Here is a 12,758-nt window from a genome sequence, read left to right as displayed (position 1 = left end):
GTACTCGTAGTATATACCAGTACTACTGCTCCGTTATGCAAGTGTACGACCTAGTAAAGAATTCCAGCCCCGATCCAATTCAAGAAGGAAATCGATCAATTTGAAAGATCCAGATCGGCCGCAGTAAAGGAGCCGATAAATTCCTTCCCCAAACCAACGAGGCATCCATCCAACCCACAGCTGGACGGACACGGCCACGCGCGCTCGCGCGCCTCCCCCCAACAGTCCAACCGGCGCGAAATTCGCACGGCCGGTCCGGTCACAGCAGCGCACGGGAAAGCCCGGGAAGAAAATATTCCCCGGAAAAAGAGATCCCCCGCCCGCCCGCGCAGCGCACACCCGAAGGAAAACCCCCACCGGAACGCAACAAACAAGAGGAGAGCGGGGAGCCGCCCGCCCCGGAAGTAGAAAAGGGGATCGGCTCGGCCGCCCCCACCCCCAGAGCAGGCAGGCAGGCAGGCAGGCCACCACGCGCGCGCCCTCCCTCCCTCCCTCCTCTCCAACCCCTCTCCTCCTCCCGTTCCCTCCCCCTCACTCGCGCCGCGCGGAAGGCCAAGCGGGAGAAGGAGGCTTGGAGATTTTCGCGGAACCCCCACCCTCACCCCCCTACCTCCCATCAAGGTTTCACCACCACCACCCGTCCTCCACCAGCCTCCCCCGCATCGCCGCTCCAACAATCCCAGTCGAGTCATCCGCCCACCCCCACCCCACCCCACCGCCGCCGCATTCGCAGGCGTCCGCCCACCGCAGAGTCGCCAATCCCCTCCCGAGAGCCCCCGCCCCGTCGGCTCGTGGATCTCGCCTCCCGCCGGCGCCGCTGGGTGGGGATTTCGGTCCCGTGTTTATTGCTCTGATTCGGGCCCTGATTCTCCCCGGATTGCGTTTCCTTTGATGGGGCCGCCGCCGCCGCTGCTCCGGCTCCGGGTCTGATTCTGATTCTGATTCTGGTTCGGGCGGAAGGTAGAGATTGTCGTCTTTTTATTGAGCCCCCCTGCCTGCCCCTGGTTTCTCCGCCGCTATTGGATTGATTTGGGATCCGCGATCGAGATTGCTCCGTGAAGTTTTTGGTCCTAGGGATATTTTTTGACTGGCCCGGATCAGGAATAGAGGGTTCTCTTGCTGGGGGGAGGGAGATCTAGGGTTGCGTCTTCTATAGTTCTCTTTGTGCATGTGCATACTCCATAGAAAAAAACACCAAAAAAAAGAGGGGGGGAGGAGGAGGAGGAGGAGGAATTGGAGCAGGAGGAGGAGGATTGGAGCGCAGGGGAGTTTGGAGGTTATTATGGCGCTCAATTACCCGTCGTGCTCATTCTTGGTGAGCGACGAGTGCTCTGCCCTGATGCGGGGGTGTGGATGCTGGTCGGAGGAGGCCTCGCCCCTCTCGTCCCCAGGGGTCAACTCCAGGCGCTGGGATGATTTCGAGCCGGACCCTGCGGATCTATTGCCCGCGGATCCCTTCGGGATGAACTTGGGGAACACCATCACTGCAGCCATCGCCAGTTGCCTTGACCGCACGGTCATGTCTGGTGCAGGGCGTTTTGTTGGAAGCAGTGACGGCGGCGCGGCTGTTCGTGCCGACTTGAGTTATTACCTGGACCTGAATCATGCTATTGCGCTCTCCTGGGAGCCACCTTTCCTCCCGGGTGGCTGCAGGCGTGCTTTTGAGGGGCCTTTTGGGTTTGGAGGCCTTTATGCTGCCGGAGGCGCCAACTGCTCTCAAGGATTGCCTCCCCTTGCGTCCTGCTCACGGCAAATTGTACCTGGAGAGGATCCATCTACTTCTGGCAGTGCTGCATTGGTGTGCCGTGATGGAGTTGATGCCGTGGGAGCGTCATGCTCATGGCCAATTGTACCCGGAGAGGACCCATCTCCTTCTGGCAGTGCTGCATTGGTGTGCCGTGATGGAGTTGATACCGTGGGAAGTGCACCGCATGACGGGATGAAGTATGCTCTTGCCTATCTTGGGCTTCGTGACATCCTAGCTACAGAGATGGTGTGCAAGTCTTTGCATTCATGGATCCGCACTCATTCCTTAGTGTGGAAGTGTATCCATGTTGAACCGGTATTGAGTGGGAAGATTACTGATCCTGATCTTCTACGTCTGACACAGAAGATTCCAGGTGATTTGCAGTGTCTAAATATAAATGACTGCATAAATATCACCGACAATGGTTTGAATGCTGTTCTCCAAAGCAATCTGAGGTTAACAAAGGTTAGTATGGTCACAATCCTTTTTGTAAGTATTTCTAAGAATAATTCAATTCCTTGAAGGCCTGGGATCATATTTGGCAACAAATTAATCTGTATATATTCATAATTGCACTGATGTACTTCCTATATTAGCATACCCTAATAGAAAAAGTAACCCAAATTCGAGCTGAATATGACTCTGACTTAGGTGGTGGTGGCGTACGGACACAACACCCTCCGATGGAGCTAGGGCCAGCACCTTAGGATACTTTGGGTATTCGAATGTAGATGTTATATGGAGCATACCATGTTTTGCTTGCTCTTGCTATCTGGGTAGTATTTTCTGTGATGGATATTCACTATGGTTTTTTAATGTGATTTCTCCAGTTATTTTCTGTCATGAATATTCGCTATGGCTTTTTTAGTACGATTTCTCTAGTAGTTTACAACCAACAAAAAGAAAGTTAGGTTTCATTCTTTTTAGCTAATGCTATTCACTTGAGTGTAAATCCACTAGATCATTGTCTCGAGGGTAAACTAGTTAAAAAATCAGTATATGTTTTTACTTCCTCACAATAGTTTAAAGTTGAAGCAGCATGATGAAAAACTTGTCCTATCAATTTGAGGGGGGACTCCCGTTATGCTGCATATGCTTTTTGGTCATACATTTTTAATTCAACAGAAATATTTTTGTTTTGTGATTGATTCTAACCTGCTCCTTTTTGTTACAACAGTTGAGTATTGCGCGCTGCCCGCGGTTAACTTTGGATGGTCTTATTGCCAATCTAAAGTCATTTAATATGAAAGCAGTGTCGGGTATTAAGTGCCTCAGAATTGACAAAAACTTCAATTTACCAAAAGAGGATTATGAGGAGTTATTATCCTTGTTGAGCATCGACAAGAGACAGGAGTTGCACAACCGGGCTCCGCGATTCCGTCATTCTAATCATTTTTTATTAGATTGCAATGACGGATATGCTCTTGATATTGAGATGTGCCCCATCTGTCAAAGTTACAAACTTGTTTTTGACTGCCCTGAAGCGGAGTGCAGTGACAAGAGATCTGGCAAGTGCAGAGCATGTGAGGTTTGCATCAAGAGATGCCGGCAGTGTGGAAGGTGCTTAGAACGAAATGAGAAGTTTGAAGAGAAATTTGATCTGGTCTACCTTTGCTACAAGTGTCGAGGCGATCCGGCTTCACCATCTCTCGGTGTGGAAAAGGATCTGGTCTCCATTTTATCCAGTGGAAGAATACCTTCTCCTTGAACATGGAGGAGCAACAGTCCATGTCCAGCCATTCAGCCATCTTTCTTAGCATTACTGATGAAGAAAAAAAAATATAGTTTGCTATTCATGAAGGTGTGTGGTCGTTTGACAGATGGTACATTTGCTTGCAAGAAAAACAAAAAAAGATGTTACTAATTCCAGCAGAAATAAAGGGATGATTCCCACTATTACAGCCTCACCAGCGACAAGGAGGTGGGTGGAGCATTACTTTTGGTAACGTTTAGTTGTTTGGTGATGAGGAGACACTCATTTCCTTTATTATTATCTTGTTCCAGGGATGTTTCTTCATGGAATTTGCAGTTCAAGAGTGTATAGGTACATGGTGAGATTGGTGTCGGTGTGTTGCTTGATGCTGCATCTTCCTGTGAAGAAGACTGAAGACGAACTTATTCCTTAGCTTCCAAGTATATTATATCTGTATATGCGTGACATTGTAATAGTTTGTCCTGGATACGTCGTGTCGTATGACTTGGTAACTTGTTTCATAGAAATAAATAAATCAATGACTTCTGACTATACTATCACTATCTTCAATTTTGTTGCTATATATAAGCATCCTTTTTCATCTGTTGTGTTTAGTTGGAGTTTACAGTGAATCTGTGATGATATCCCGTTATGATAAAATCTGCTCCTTGGCCGTCCTCGCAGGCAGCTTTTGGTAAAACCTGAGCAGTTTCTTGAAAACATGCTTCAGATATGAATTTTTTCGGTACTTCGGGGAAGCCCTTGTCAAGATTGCCTGATAATAGATCGATTCATCCAAAGCTCGCCCTGCTTGTTCTGCTCCCAATAATCTAAGCGCTGCGCAGGCGATCATGATACCCAACGAGAGTATATGGGTTACGTAGCCCGTGAAGAGGTCATGCAACAAATGTGAGGCGAGCTCCATCGGTCCGGGAAGCATGTCGACTCCGCCTACCTCTTGCTTGTCCCACAGGCAAGGCAAAGCAGGGATTCGTTAGAGCTGAGAAGCGGCCAGCAGTAGGTTGATTCTGTCTTTCGAGAGTAGCAATCCACATTGTCATCCGGCAAGAATCCATGTCCCGGAAGCAAGCAGCACCTGTCGCGTTGCTCTGCTTTTTCTTGCCTTGCGTGCGAGGGAACGTGTTGGCCAACTCAACCATAGCAGCGGCCAGAGGGATCAAGCAAGGAAGCCCATGCCTCTAGGGAAGCAGAGTTCACCACTTTGAGAAGACTGAAATCTGGTGGTACCTTGAGTCATCCCTCTAACCCCTTGTTTCATATGCGAAACCTGTTTGTTTCTTATAGACCACTTTGGCCAGAAATGCCTTTTTTTTCTGATATGGAACACTCGGATTCCATTTAAGACACGGCAATCTAAGATTGCCAGTTACCGCACGGGTTACATCATCAGGGTAACTATCGAACCATTGACGACTTCCGCTAGAGAGAGAAAAAGATGCGTCATGGCTACATTCCATATGTAAGAAGCAAATTGTGTGTGCATGTTTCTTTGGATGACCCCCACCTGATTCATTGCTACCTGTTTTCTAGTTTCACTAGTTTTAAGTAAATCTGAAGAACATGTGGAACGATCCTAGGGCACATCACCTAGGATCTCACATAGTTTTATAACCACACAAAAACAAGTGACATCGAATGCAATCATTTGGAAGTAATTCATGATTTTCATTTAACGAATAAACAGAATACAGTGTACAACCACCGCCAGAACTACACTTATGGGAAGAATTCTACATGACCACCAACATCCCTACATAACAACTTGGCTTCAGAAGCTAGTTTCCTGCTCTTAACTATCACTAGATTTGTCAGCCGGTGCTTGGGCTGCGGCTCGAAGGATCTTGCCTCGGCCTCCTTCCCCAGCAGCACCAGCTCCCTGGAGGGCATCACATTGCCCCACCAGAACTCGCGCAGCACGTCGTGGATGAGCTCCCAGTATGCGCGGTCCCGAGGCACTCGGAAAAGGCTGCTCCCGTTGGGTGTCCAGCAGTACAGGTCGACCCAGTCTCGGCCCATGATCTCCATCAGCCCCTGCACCTGCGGCATGTAGTAGTATGGCACGATACGCCATGGCAGAGCAAGCTCGGGCTTACCCTTGTTGTATGGGCACTTGACTTCCAGGATCCCACCGTCGGGGTCACAACCAAGAACGCCGTCAGGTGAAGCTCCGAGCCACCCCAATTTAGCCTCGGTGTGCACTGCGAAGCCAAGGGAACCCACTGACCGTCCTGTGATTCTTGTGTACTGCTCGACGGCCATGCTTTCATGATTGGTTCCCCAGGCCATGGCAGCCATGGCCGCATCCGCCAACTTGATATCTGTTGGTCCGAAGACCTTCTCACTCCAAAGCTCCGACCGTCTGTTGCCGGCCCAGAAACCCAAGGCAGTGCTGAAGGTGCTTGTGGTGAGCTTATCCTTGCGCAGAGCAAACCACTCCTCTGACCGCTGGGCTACATCAGCCGGGGGAAGCTGGGCCGACACCATGAGGGCTGAAGACGGCGAGAGAGATAGGGGCGATGACCGGGTAGTGTAGATCTGCAACGATGAACGCGAGCAGCTGCGAGGAATATAGCCTTCAAAGTTTCGTCTTGACGGCAAGGATGCAGATGGAGTTAACCGCACACGCGATGTTGAGCAAAATGCCGTTGGAATCGGCAGGAGCGACCTGAACAAATAAGAAACTGCTCAACGGTTAGACAACATTGTGATGCGGTTTGGATAAGTAATACGAAGTGCTAAGAAAGCATACAGAGGAAGTGCTCCGCAAAAATGGTGAACCTATGAATGACTGTGCGTGTAACGCATGACAGAGTTTGTGTTATGCTTCTCTTATATGAAGAGATTGCCTCACTTGTTGGATAAAGCATGGAGGAATTTCGCAAGCAACCACCAAGGGCTTATTCCTTGCCCGGCTCCAGGAAGCAGACATGCTTGGGACAAGTAAACATTTCTGACAAGTGCAAAGCTTATGTTGCTGCTAGAACGAAGCAAACTCTAGATAACTGAAAATGACAGCCTGCAATCTTGTTCCATTTTTTATCTACCACTAGTTGGGAGATACTGTATGAGCCTTGTACTCAGATTCCAACATGTACAGACAGTACATACTGAATCGATTGCGACCAAATTAGGAACGATAATCAGCAAGCTACAATATCCAAAAACAACCTGAAACTAGACCGGACGACCGCGAGCATTTCCCAAATAATTTCCGCATTTGGGAGCGAGCAGCATTCATGTCGTCGTTCACGATGCTCTGAAGCTCTGGTGGAGCGTGAGGGTTGAGGGTGACACTGAAGGTGAAACCATAGTGCAGCGGGCCGAGCAGTGGCGGGGGTGGGTCGCTCACTCACCTGCGCGTTGCGGGAGCGCGAGCGACGACGCCGGTAGAGCCGAGCGAAGCCTCGGCCGTGGCGGCGCGGCCCCGCGGCCCAGCACGTGGCGGCCGGCGGCCGCCGCCTGCGGAGAAGCTGCCATGGCTAGGTCTCCGCTTGGGGATGGACCTGGTTCCGTCTGGGTTCGGGACGGGACGAGAGGTCTCGGTCTGGGACTCTGGGTCCAACACAACCAGCCTTCCTTCGGTGCAGGGGCAAAAGCGTCCATAAAAAAGTATACGAACCAGGTGGAATTTATCCAACAGCCGCACGAGCAGCCGCCGCGGTAGCGAAGAGTGGGGACGGGGAAGCGATCGGAGGCAATGGCGAACGGCGGCGATGGCGACGGCGATGTCCCGGAGAACGCCAACGAGCGTAAGGCCAGCCATTCGCTTGCGAGGGTTTACTGTGTCTGAGGGTTTTAGACTTGTTTCTGATGAATTTTCTGTGTTTCGCCGCCGCAGATTGCCCCGGGACGCAGTCGGAGGCGGCCGGGAAGGCGGAGTCCTGCGCCGGGTGCCCCAACCAGCAGATCTGCGCCACCGCGCCCAAGGGCCCCGACCCAGGTAGCACCACCCTGCCCCTCTGCACCTTACTTTTCCCCAGTCTGATCTTTGTGCGGCTTGCTTGCTACTAGCATGTTGCGCCGATGCTTGCTGCTGGCCAGGATTTTTTGCTGTTGCAGCCGAGTACGAGCTTAGTAGAGAGTATGGTCCGCACTTGTGTGAGTATCGCTTTGCGATTGTGTTTGCATTGTGTTGAGCTCGTGACAAGATGTTACAGTTTTGTCGTCATGAACTCACCATGTGAGCGAATTTGCATGCTTTCTCTAAGTACAAGTTATTTTAGTATCCCTGACCATAAATTCCATGATGTTGAAGAAGTTAAGATGGTACATAAATAGCGGTCTGATATGCACTAGAAAAATATGAGTTACTACCTGAAACTGAAAGATTCTACAGTTGGTTCATTGACTCTCAGGTACTGTTTATATGCCGGATGAGGGTGTTCTTGTTACATCTTGTACCGGTTAGTCAACCCAGCTCAATTTGATCACATGAAGAAGTGCTATCTCAGAAAAAAAGTACTTGAAGAACCCTACTGCTGCATTTAGATTATCATACATGTACACAAATTCAGTTAATTGTGTATGTGGTGCTGGTGCTATGTCAGCTGTTATTTTTTGACCTAGCTATAAGAACTTTGAATCTGAGGTCCCACAAGCACACCGAAGCCGCATTACCCGTGACTGTTTCCTTTTTACGTGGGCATGCATCATATCATATGTGGCCTTTAGCATGATTATACTTATAAAATGCAGTTCATATCTTATGCGATTGTTTGTGTATCCATAATATCTTATTGTTCTTTCATCTCTAGTATTTTTATTCTTGGCGAGACAATGCTAAGTTGAGTTGTTTCATTTTCAGACCTGCTTGCCATCATTGAGCGAATGAATACTGTGAAACATAAGATACTGGTGTTGTCTGGAAAGGGTGGTGTCGGGAAGAGTACCTTTTCAGCCCAACTCTCTTTTGCCCTTGCTGAGATGAACTATCAGGTCGGCCTTCTTGACATAGACATATGCGGACCTAGCATCCCAAAAATGTTAGGCCTTGAAGGCCAGGATATTCATCAAAGCAATGCTGGCTGGTCACCAGTGTATGTTGAGTCCAACCTTGGTGTCATGTCAATTGGCTTCATGCTGCCGAACCCAGATGATGCTGTCATATGGAGAGGTCCTCGCAAGAATGGGCTCATCAAACAGTTCCTGAAGGATGTTGATTGGGGAGATATCGACTACCTTGTGGTGGATGCTCCTCCAGGAACCTCAGACGAACATATTTCAATTGTGCAGTACCTCCAGATTGCAGGAATCGATGGTGCCATCATCGTCACCACTCCGCAGCAAGTTTCTCTAATTGACGTGAGGAAGGAGATAAGCTTCTGCAAAAAGGTTAGCGTTCCTGTCCTCGGTGTCGTGGAGAACATGAGTGGCCTGAGGCAGACACTTTCAGATATGAAATTTGTGAAGCCAAGTGAGAATGGCGAGACAGACGCCACTGAGTGGGCACTGGACTACATCAAGGACAAGGCCCCCGAACTTCTATCGCTCATTGCATGCAGCGAGGTGTTCGATAGCAGCAAGGGTGGCGCCGAGAAGATGTGCCATGAGATGGGGGTCCCTTTCCTCGGGAAGGTGCCCATGGATCCGCAGCTCTGCAAGGCGGCGGAGGAGGGGAGGTCATGCTTCACAGATCAGAAGTGCAGTGCAAGTGCTCCAGCTCTTAGAAGCATAATCAAGAAGCTGATCAAGACACAGTAGGAGGGTGTTGACAGACAGCAATGAAAATATGGTTAATTGTAGACTACTATTAGGCAGTGTCTGTGTGCCCGTGCGTTGCTACGGGAAAAAATAGAAGTACATATACATTAATGCGAAAGGCGAATAATGACATAGACGTAGGAGGTTTAGGGCAAGCGACAAGTTTGAAAACAACCTAGTCCAGCAAGGGCTAAAGGCAAGCGACAAGTTGGAAAACAACCTAGTCCAGCTCCGCGGTGGCCTCCTTATACAGTTCTGTAGCTGAATTGATGAAGGAGTTCGTGGGGACAAGCTCAATTGTAGGGCATGCTCATATGAAACTTTGTCAGGGACACGATCCTTAACCCATGCGCTCAACCAGGCAGTTATTTTGGGTATGTAAATATACCAGTTTTTAATAATATATTTATTGCTTAATTTACTGTAGCTGTTTATTTGTGATTTCTGATTTTACACTGCATATTTTTTTTTTTGCAATTGAGCAAACTTGCGATCTTGCATACACCATTGTTACATGTATATCAAATAAAATTTAATCAATGCATCGCATATTCATTCAATCTTTCAATCTTGCAAACAGATCGAAGGATTGGAGGACGGAGCAAGGAAAAATTCTCGTGTTTTTTGCGTTATTCAATCATTGATTCTTGTCGTATACTCCCTTGTTCAGTCTTACAAATATGTGAACGTCAATTCTTGACACTATATATATGAACATAAAGATGGGCAAAAGGATATGTATCCACGCCCCCATATCTGAAACAATCAAAAGAAGGAAGGTAGTATCTACCTACAGAGAAAATGGCCATGGTAAGTTCTACCAATTTCGAATATTCGCCATGAACAAAGAAAAAGTTATCAAGAGCACAGTTGCATTTAAACAAGGAAAACAAAAGATGGGAACATATCCAGATCTGGAACAAGCAAAAAAATACAACAATCATAGGATTTGGACATTTCAGCACACAATAGAGAATAACCAAAAATAGATTTGACTCCTCGCTTGGTTTAGGTAACCAACGACATGCCTGAACCCCACACTTTCCTGAATACGACAATCGTCGCCATCTGGAAGGTCTTCTATTTCCTGGCTTTGTTGAAGGCCATCGAATCACACTTCTTTAGATAACAACACAAAAGATGGGAAATGTTGCAATGAAACAAAATAACCATGGCTAATAAGTTATCTTAAAAGGAAAATATGGTCTGTCCTTTGAAGTTTAGCTACCGTCAAGCTTAGGATAAAAAACGACAGCGAAGTTCCATGCAAAGGAAACAGATGAATATAGGGTAAAATGTAACACTGAGCTGACACTTCAAAGATGAATGGTCGACATTTAGCTTTAGAAGATGCCACCTTGGGCCGTGCTTCATTCAGGAGCTCTGAATCGTCGGTGACAAGGATCTGCCATTGACCTTTCTCCAATTTACGAGGTTCAGAGGTAATGGTTGGAACAATTACAAAGTCTTTTTAGACAAAGAGGCAAGGGCTACATGAACCAGATCAACAACAAAAGATTTTGTTTGTGCATAATGCACCAATTATATGTCCAGTTAGTTCTCGCCAACATGTTTTTTCCCTCTCGTTAGGGTTTTGCTTCTCCCGGGCGACTCACCACGCTGCCGTCGAGATCGTCTTCCCCTACCTCCGTAGCGCCTTCCCTGGCCCGTGCGCCCGCTCTAGAGAGGCTAGGACGGCGGAGGGTTAGGGTTCCATTAGGAGGGTTCGATCGGCTTCATCGGACTAGGGTTCAGGATGTCATCCAACAAGGCTTCGGGGTCTGCGACGGCGGATCAAGCGGAGGCCGAGGATGTGGAAAAGCTGATGCAAGAGCTGGGACTAACGGAGGAAGATCTGGACGATGTTGTTTTTGATGAGAAAGAGGTCCTGCCGGAGGCCGCGCGATGGGTTCCCATCTTATGTACCCATTTCATAAATGTTGTCTCCATCTTCTCGTAATATGGCAAAGGAAAGAGAGTTGCTTTAGTTGTTGGATTAGATCCAATCATGCACCATTGATAGAATTAGTGGCAAAGTGTTGAAACAAAGTGGCGAGAAGTCATTATGCTTAATTAGCTCCATCCGTAATAACCAACATCCATCTCTCTTTGCTCACACTGAAATAGTGTGCCCATGTAGCTAGGCCTGCTGAGGTGTCCTCACTGTCGTCGAGTTATTAGTAGCAGTTTAGCACCGGACGCGGATTTTTGGACATGGTTCTATGTGATGCCGAAATCTCAGTGGTCCGCGTTCGCATCTAGATTACTAATTAATATAGTGGTTGCTGCTATACAAACAATGTTGCTTAATAATGCACTGAAATACGCTTTTCTATATCGGGCAGGAGTGGGCCTCAAAGCTTTTAATTCGTATGCATACTACTTTGTCCTTTAGTTATTTGCGGGGTGCAATGATGACCTACCCACTCATTTACAATCATCTACGCGGACAATTAAACAAATGTCGGCGGCATGTGAGAGACTTATGGTGATTGGCTTATCCGAGGCACGCTAATTTGTGACAAGCATAACATGACACTGATTGTGCGATAGGTGAGGACCCATCACATACTGGAAGATACATGGGGAAATGTGGATCGCGGCCTGGCGTTGGCGCTCGCCGGCGCGGCTACCGGGGTCGTCGACGGGAGGTGCGAGGCGGCGGTGGTCGGGCGCTCGGGATCCCCTGGAGGCGCGGGAGGGAGCTCCTCCGTGGAGCAAGCGGCGCAGTGCGGGCACCTCGGGCCCATATCGGCCCGGGGCGGGCCGCGGACGGGCTGGAGCGGGCCAGCGGCGGAGGAGTGGCTGGCTGGGGCGCGGAGACGCCAAGTGGCACCCGGTGGTTGGTGGAGGCGGCGGCTGGCGGCGGCACGCCCATTGGCAACTCGCCAAGTGGCGGATCTGGAGCGGGGTGGCGCGGAAATGGAGGTGGGAGGCGGCGGCTGCAGGTTGGAGGGGCGTGGAAACCAAGGAGGGAGGTAGGTGGAGGCCAAAAATGGCAAGAGGGTGTGATTAAATAGGAAAGGGGGCTAGGGTTAGAGGATTAGCTCCGTTTCAGAGCCGTTCGATCGCCATCGGACGGTCCGGAGCGGAGGGGGGGTAGTAGTTGGGCCTAGTGGGCTGTGAAGAGAGGGTTGGGCTGAGAGAAGAGGGGAGAAATGCAGCCCAGCAACTGTTTCCGGATACCGAAAACGTCCGACGAAGGTACCAGCAACGGTACCGCTATAAGTTTAATGGTAGGGCTATCAAACGAGCTCCGAATGCGACGAAACTTGACAGGTGCTCTGTCTACACTATAATAAGACCACACGCCAAGTATCACCCCATTTCGAGAACATTTTTCGGCCACTTATATAATAATATTTCAGACATGCCGTGGGCGCGGGCGGGTGTGTCTGGGCTCGGAACGGACAACGGAGAGAACTGGGAGGACCCGAACGGATGCAAGTTTTGAAAAACATACATATGAAATGCAGATGATGACATGACAAAATGCAACACGCAAGCAAATGACATGACAACGACGGCGAATAGCTGGAAGACACCTGGCGCATCGGATCCGGGGCGTTACATAGTGGAAGCAGAGAAGAACATCCC

General features: G+C 49.1%; 3 protein-coding genes across 5 annotated transcripts; 2 read left to right on the top strand and 1 right to left on the bottom strand.

Moving 5' to 3' along the window:
* The first annotated feature begins 456 nt into the window (after positions 1-456).
* Positions 457-3,992, top strand: LOC123045811 (F-box protein SKIP14). Its single transcript, XM_044468987.1, has 3 exons — positions 457-2,212; positions 2,925-3,668; positions 3,752-3,992. The coding sequence occupies exons 1-2, from the start codon at positions 1,169-1,171 to the stop codon at positions 3,453-3,455; spliced, it is 1,575 nt and encodes a 524-aa protein (XP_044324922.1). The 5' UTR covers positions 457-1,168; the 3' UTR covers positions 3,456-3,668; positions 3,752-3,992.
* A 1,113-nt stretch (positions 3,993-5,105) lies between these two features.
* Positions 5,106-7,043, bottom strand: LOC123045809 (uncharacterized). Of its 2 annotated transcripts, none has more exons than XM_044468984.1 (2): positions 6,815-7,043; positions 5,106-6,142 (listed from the first exon to the last, which is right to left on the bottom strand). In XM_044468984.1, the coding sequence occupies exons 1-2, from the start codon at positions 6,936-6,938 to the stop codon at positions 5,178-5,180; spliced, it is 1,089 nt and encodes a 362-aa protein (XP_044324919.1). In that variant the 5' UTR covers positions 6,939-7,043; the 3' UTR covers positions 5,106-5,177. The 2 variants fall into 2 exon arrangements, with proteins under 2 accessions (XP_044324919.1, XP_044324920.1); XM_044468985.1 differs by lacking the exon at positions 6,815-7,043 and adding an exon at positions 6,211-6,766.
* An 11-nt stretch (positions 7,044-7,054) lies between these two features.
* On the top strand, positions 7,055-9,878 carry LOC123045810 (cytosolic Fe-S cluster assembly factor NBP35). Of its 2 annotated transcripts, XR_006421586.1 has the most exons (4): positions 7,056-7,210; positions 7,300-7,401; positions 8,266-9,535; positions 9,742-9,878. XR_006421586.1 is itself a non-coding variant. In XM_044468986.1 (3 exons), the coding sequence occupies exons 1-3, from the start codon at positions 7,159-7,161 to the stop codon at positions 9,159-9,161; spliced, it is 1,050 nt and encodes a 349-aa protein (XP_044324921.1). In that variant the 5' UTR covers positions 7,055-7,158; the 3' UTR covers positions 9,162-9,582. The 2 variants fall into 2 exon arrangements, 1 of the variants encoding a protein (XP_044324921.1); XM_044468986.1 differs by lacking the exon at positions 9,742-9,878 and having other exon boundaries at positions 7,055-7,210; positions 8,266-9,582.
* Positions 9,879-12,758: the final 2,880 nt, after the last annotated feature.

The sequence above is a fragment of the Triticum aestivum genome, chromosome 2B (assembly GCF_018294505.1).
Source record: "Triticum aestivum cultivar Chinese Spring chromosome 2B, IWGSC CS RefSeq v2.1, whole genome shotgun sequence".
Classification (NCBI taxonomy): Eukaryota; Viridiplantae; Streptophyta; class Magnoliopsida; order Poales; family Poaceae; genus Triticum; species Triticum aestivum.
Note: the sequence above shows the minus strand (reverse complement) of the source record. Positions and strands in the feature narration are given on the sequence as shown.

Coding starts and splice junctions, on each gene's coding strand:
- LOC123045811 (XM_044468987.1), top strand. CDS start 1,169: ATGTGCATACTCCATAGAAAAAAACACCAAAAAAAAGAGGGGGGGAGG. Junction 2,213..2,924: donor GCAATCTGAGGTTAACAAAG/GTTAGTATGGTC, acceptor TTGTTACAACAG/TTGAGTATTGCGCGCTGCCC.
- LOC123045809 (XM_044468984.1), bottom strand. CDS start 6,938: ATGGCAGCTTCTCCGCAGGCGGCGGCCGCCGGCCGCCACGTGCTGGGC. Junction 6,143..6,814: donor CGCGCTCCCGCAACGCGCAG/GTGAGTGAGCGA, acceptor ACCGTTGAGCAG/TTTCTTATTTGTTCAGGTCG.
- LOC123045810 (XM_044468986.1), top strand. CDS start 7,159: ATGGCGAACGGCGGCGATGGCGACGGCGATGTCCCGGAGAACGCCAAC. Junction 7,211..7,299: donor CCCGGAGAACGCCAACGAGC/GTAAGGCCAGCC, acceptor TCGCCGCCGCAG/ATTGCCCCGGGACGCAGTCG. Junction 7,402..8,265: donor GCCCAAGGGCCCCGACCCAG/GTAGCACCACCC, acceptor TTTCATTTTCAG/ACCTGCTTGCCATCATTGAG.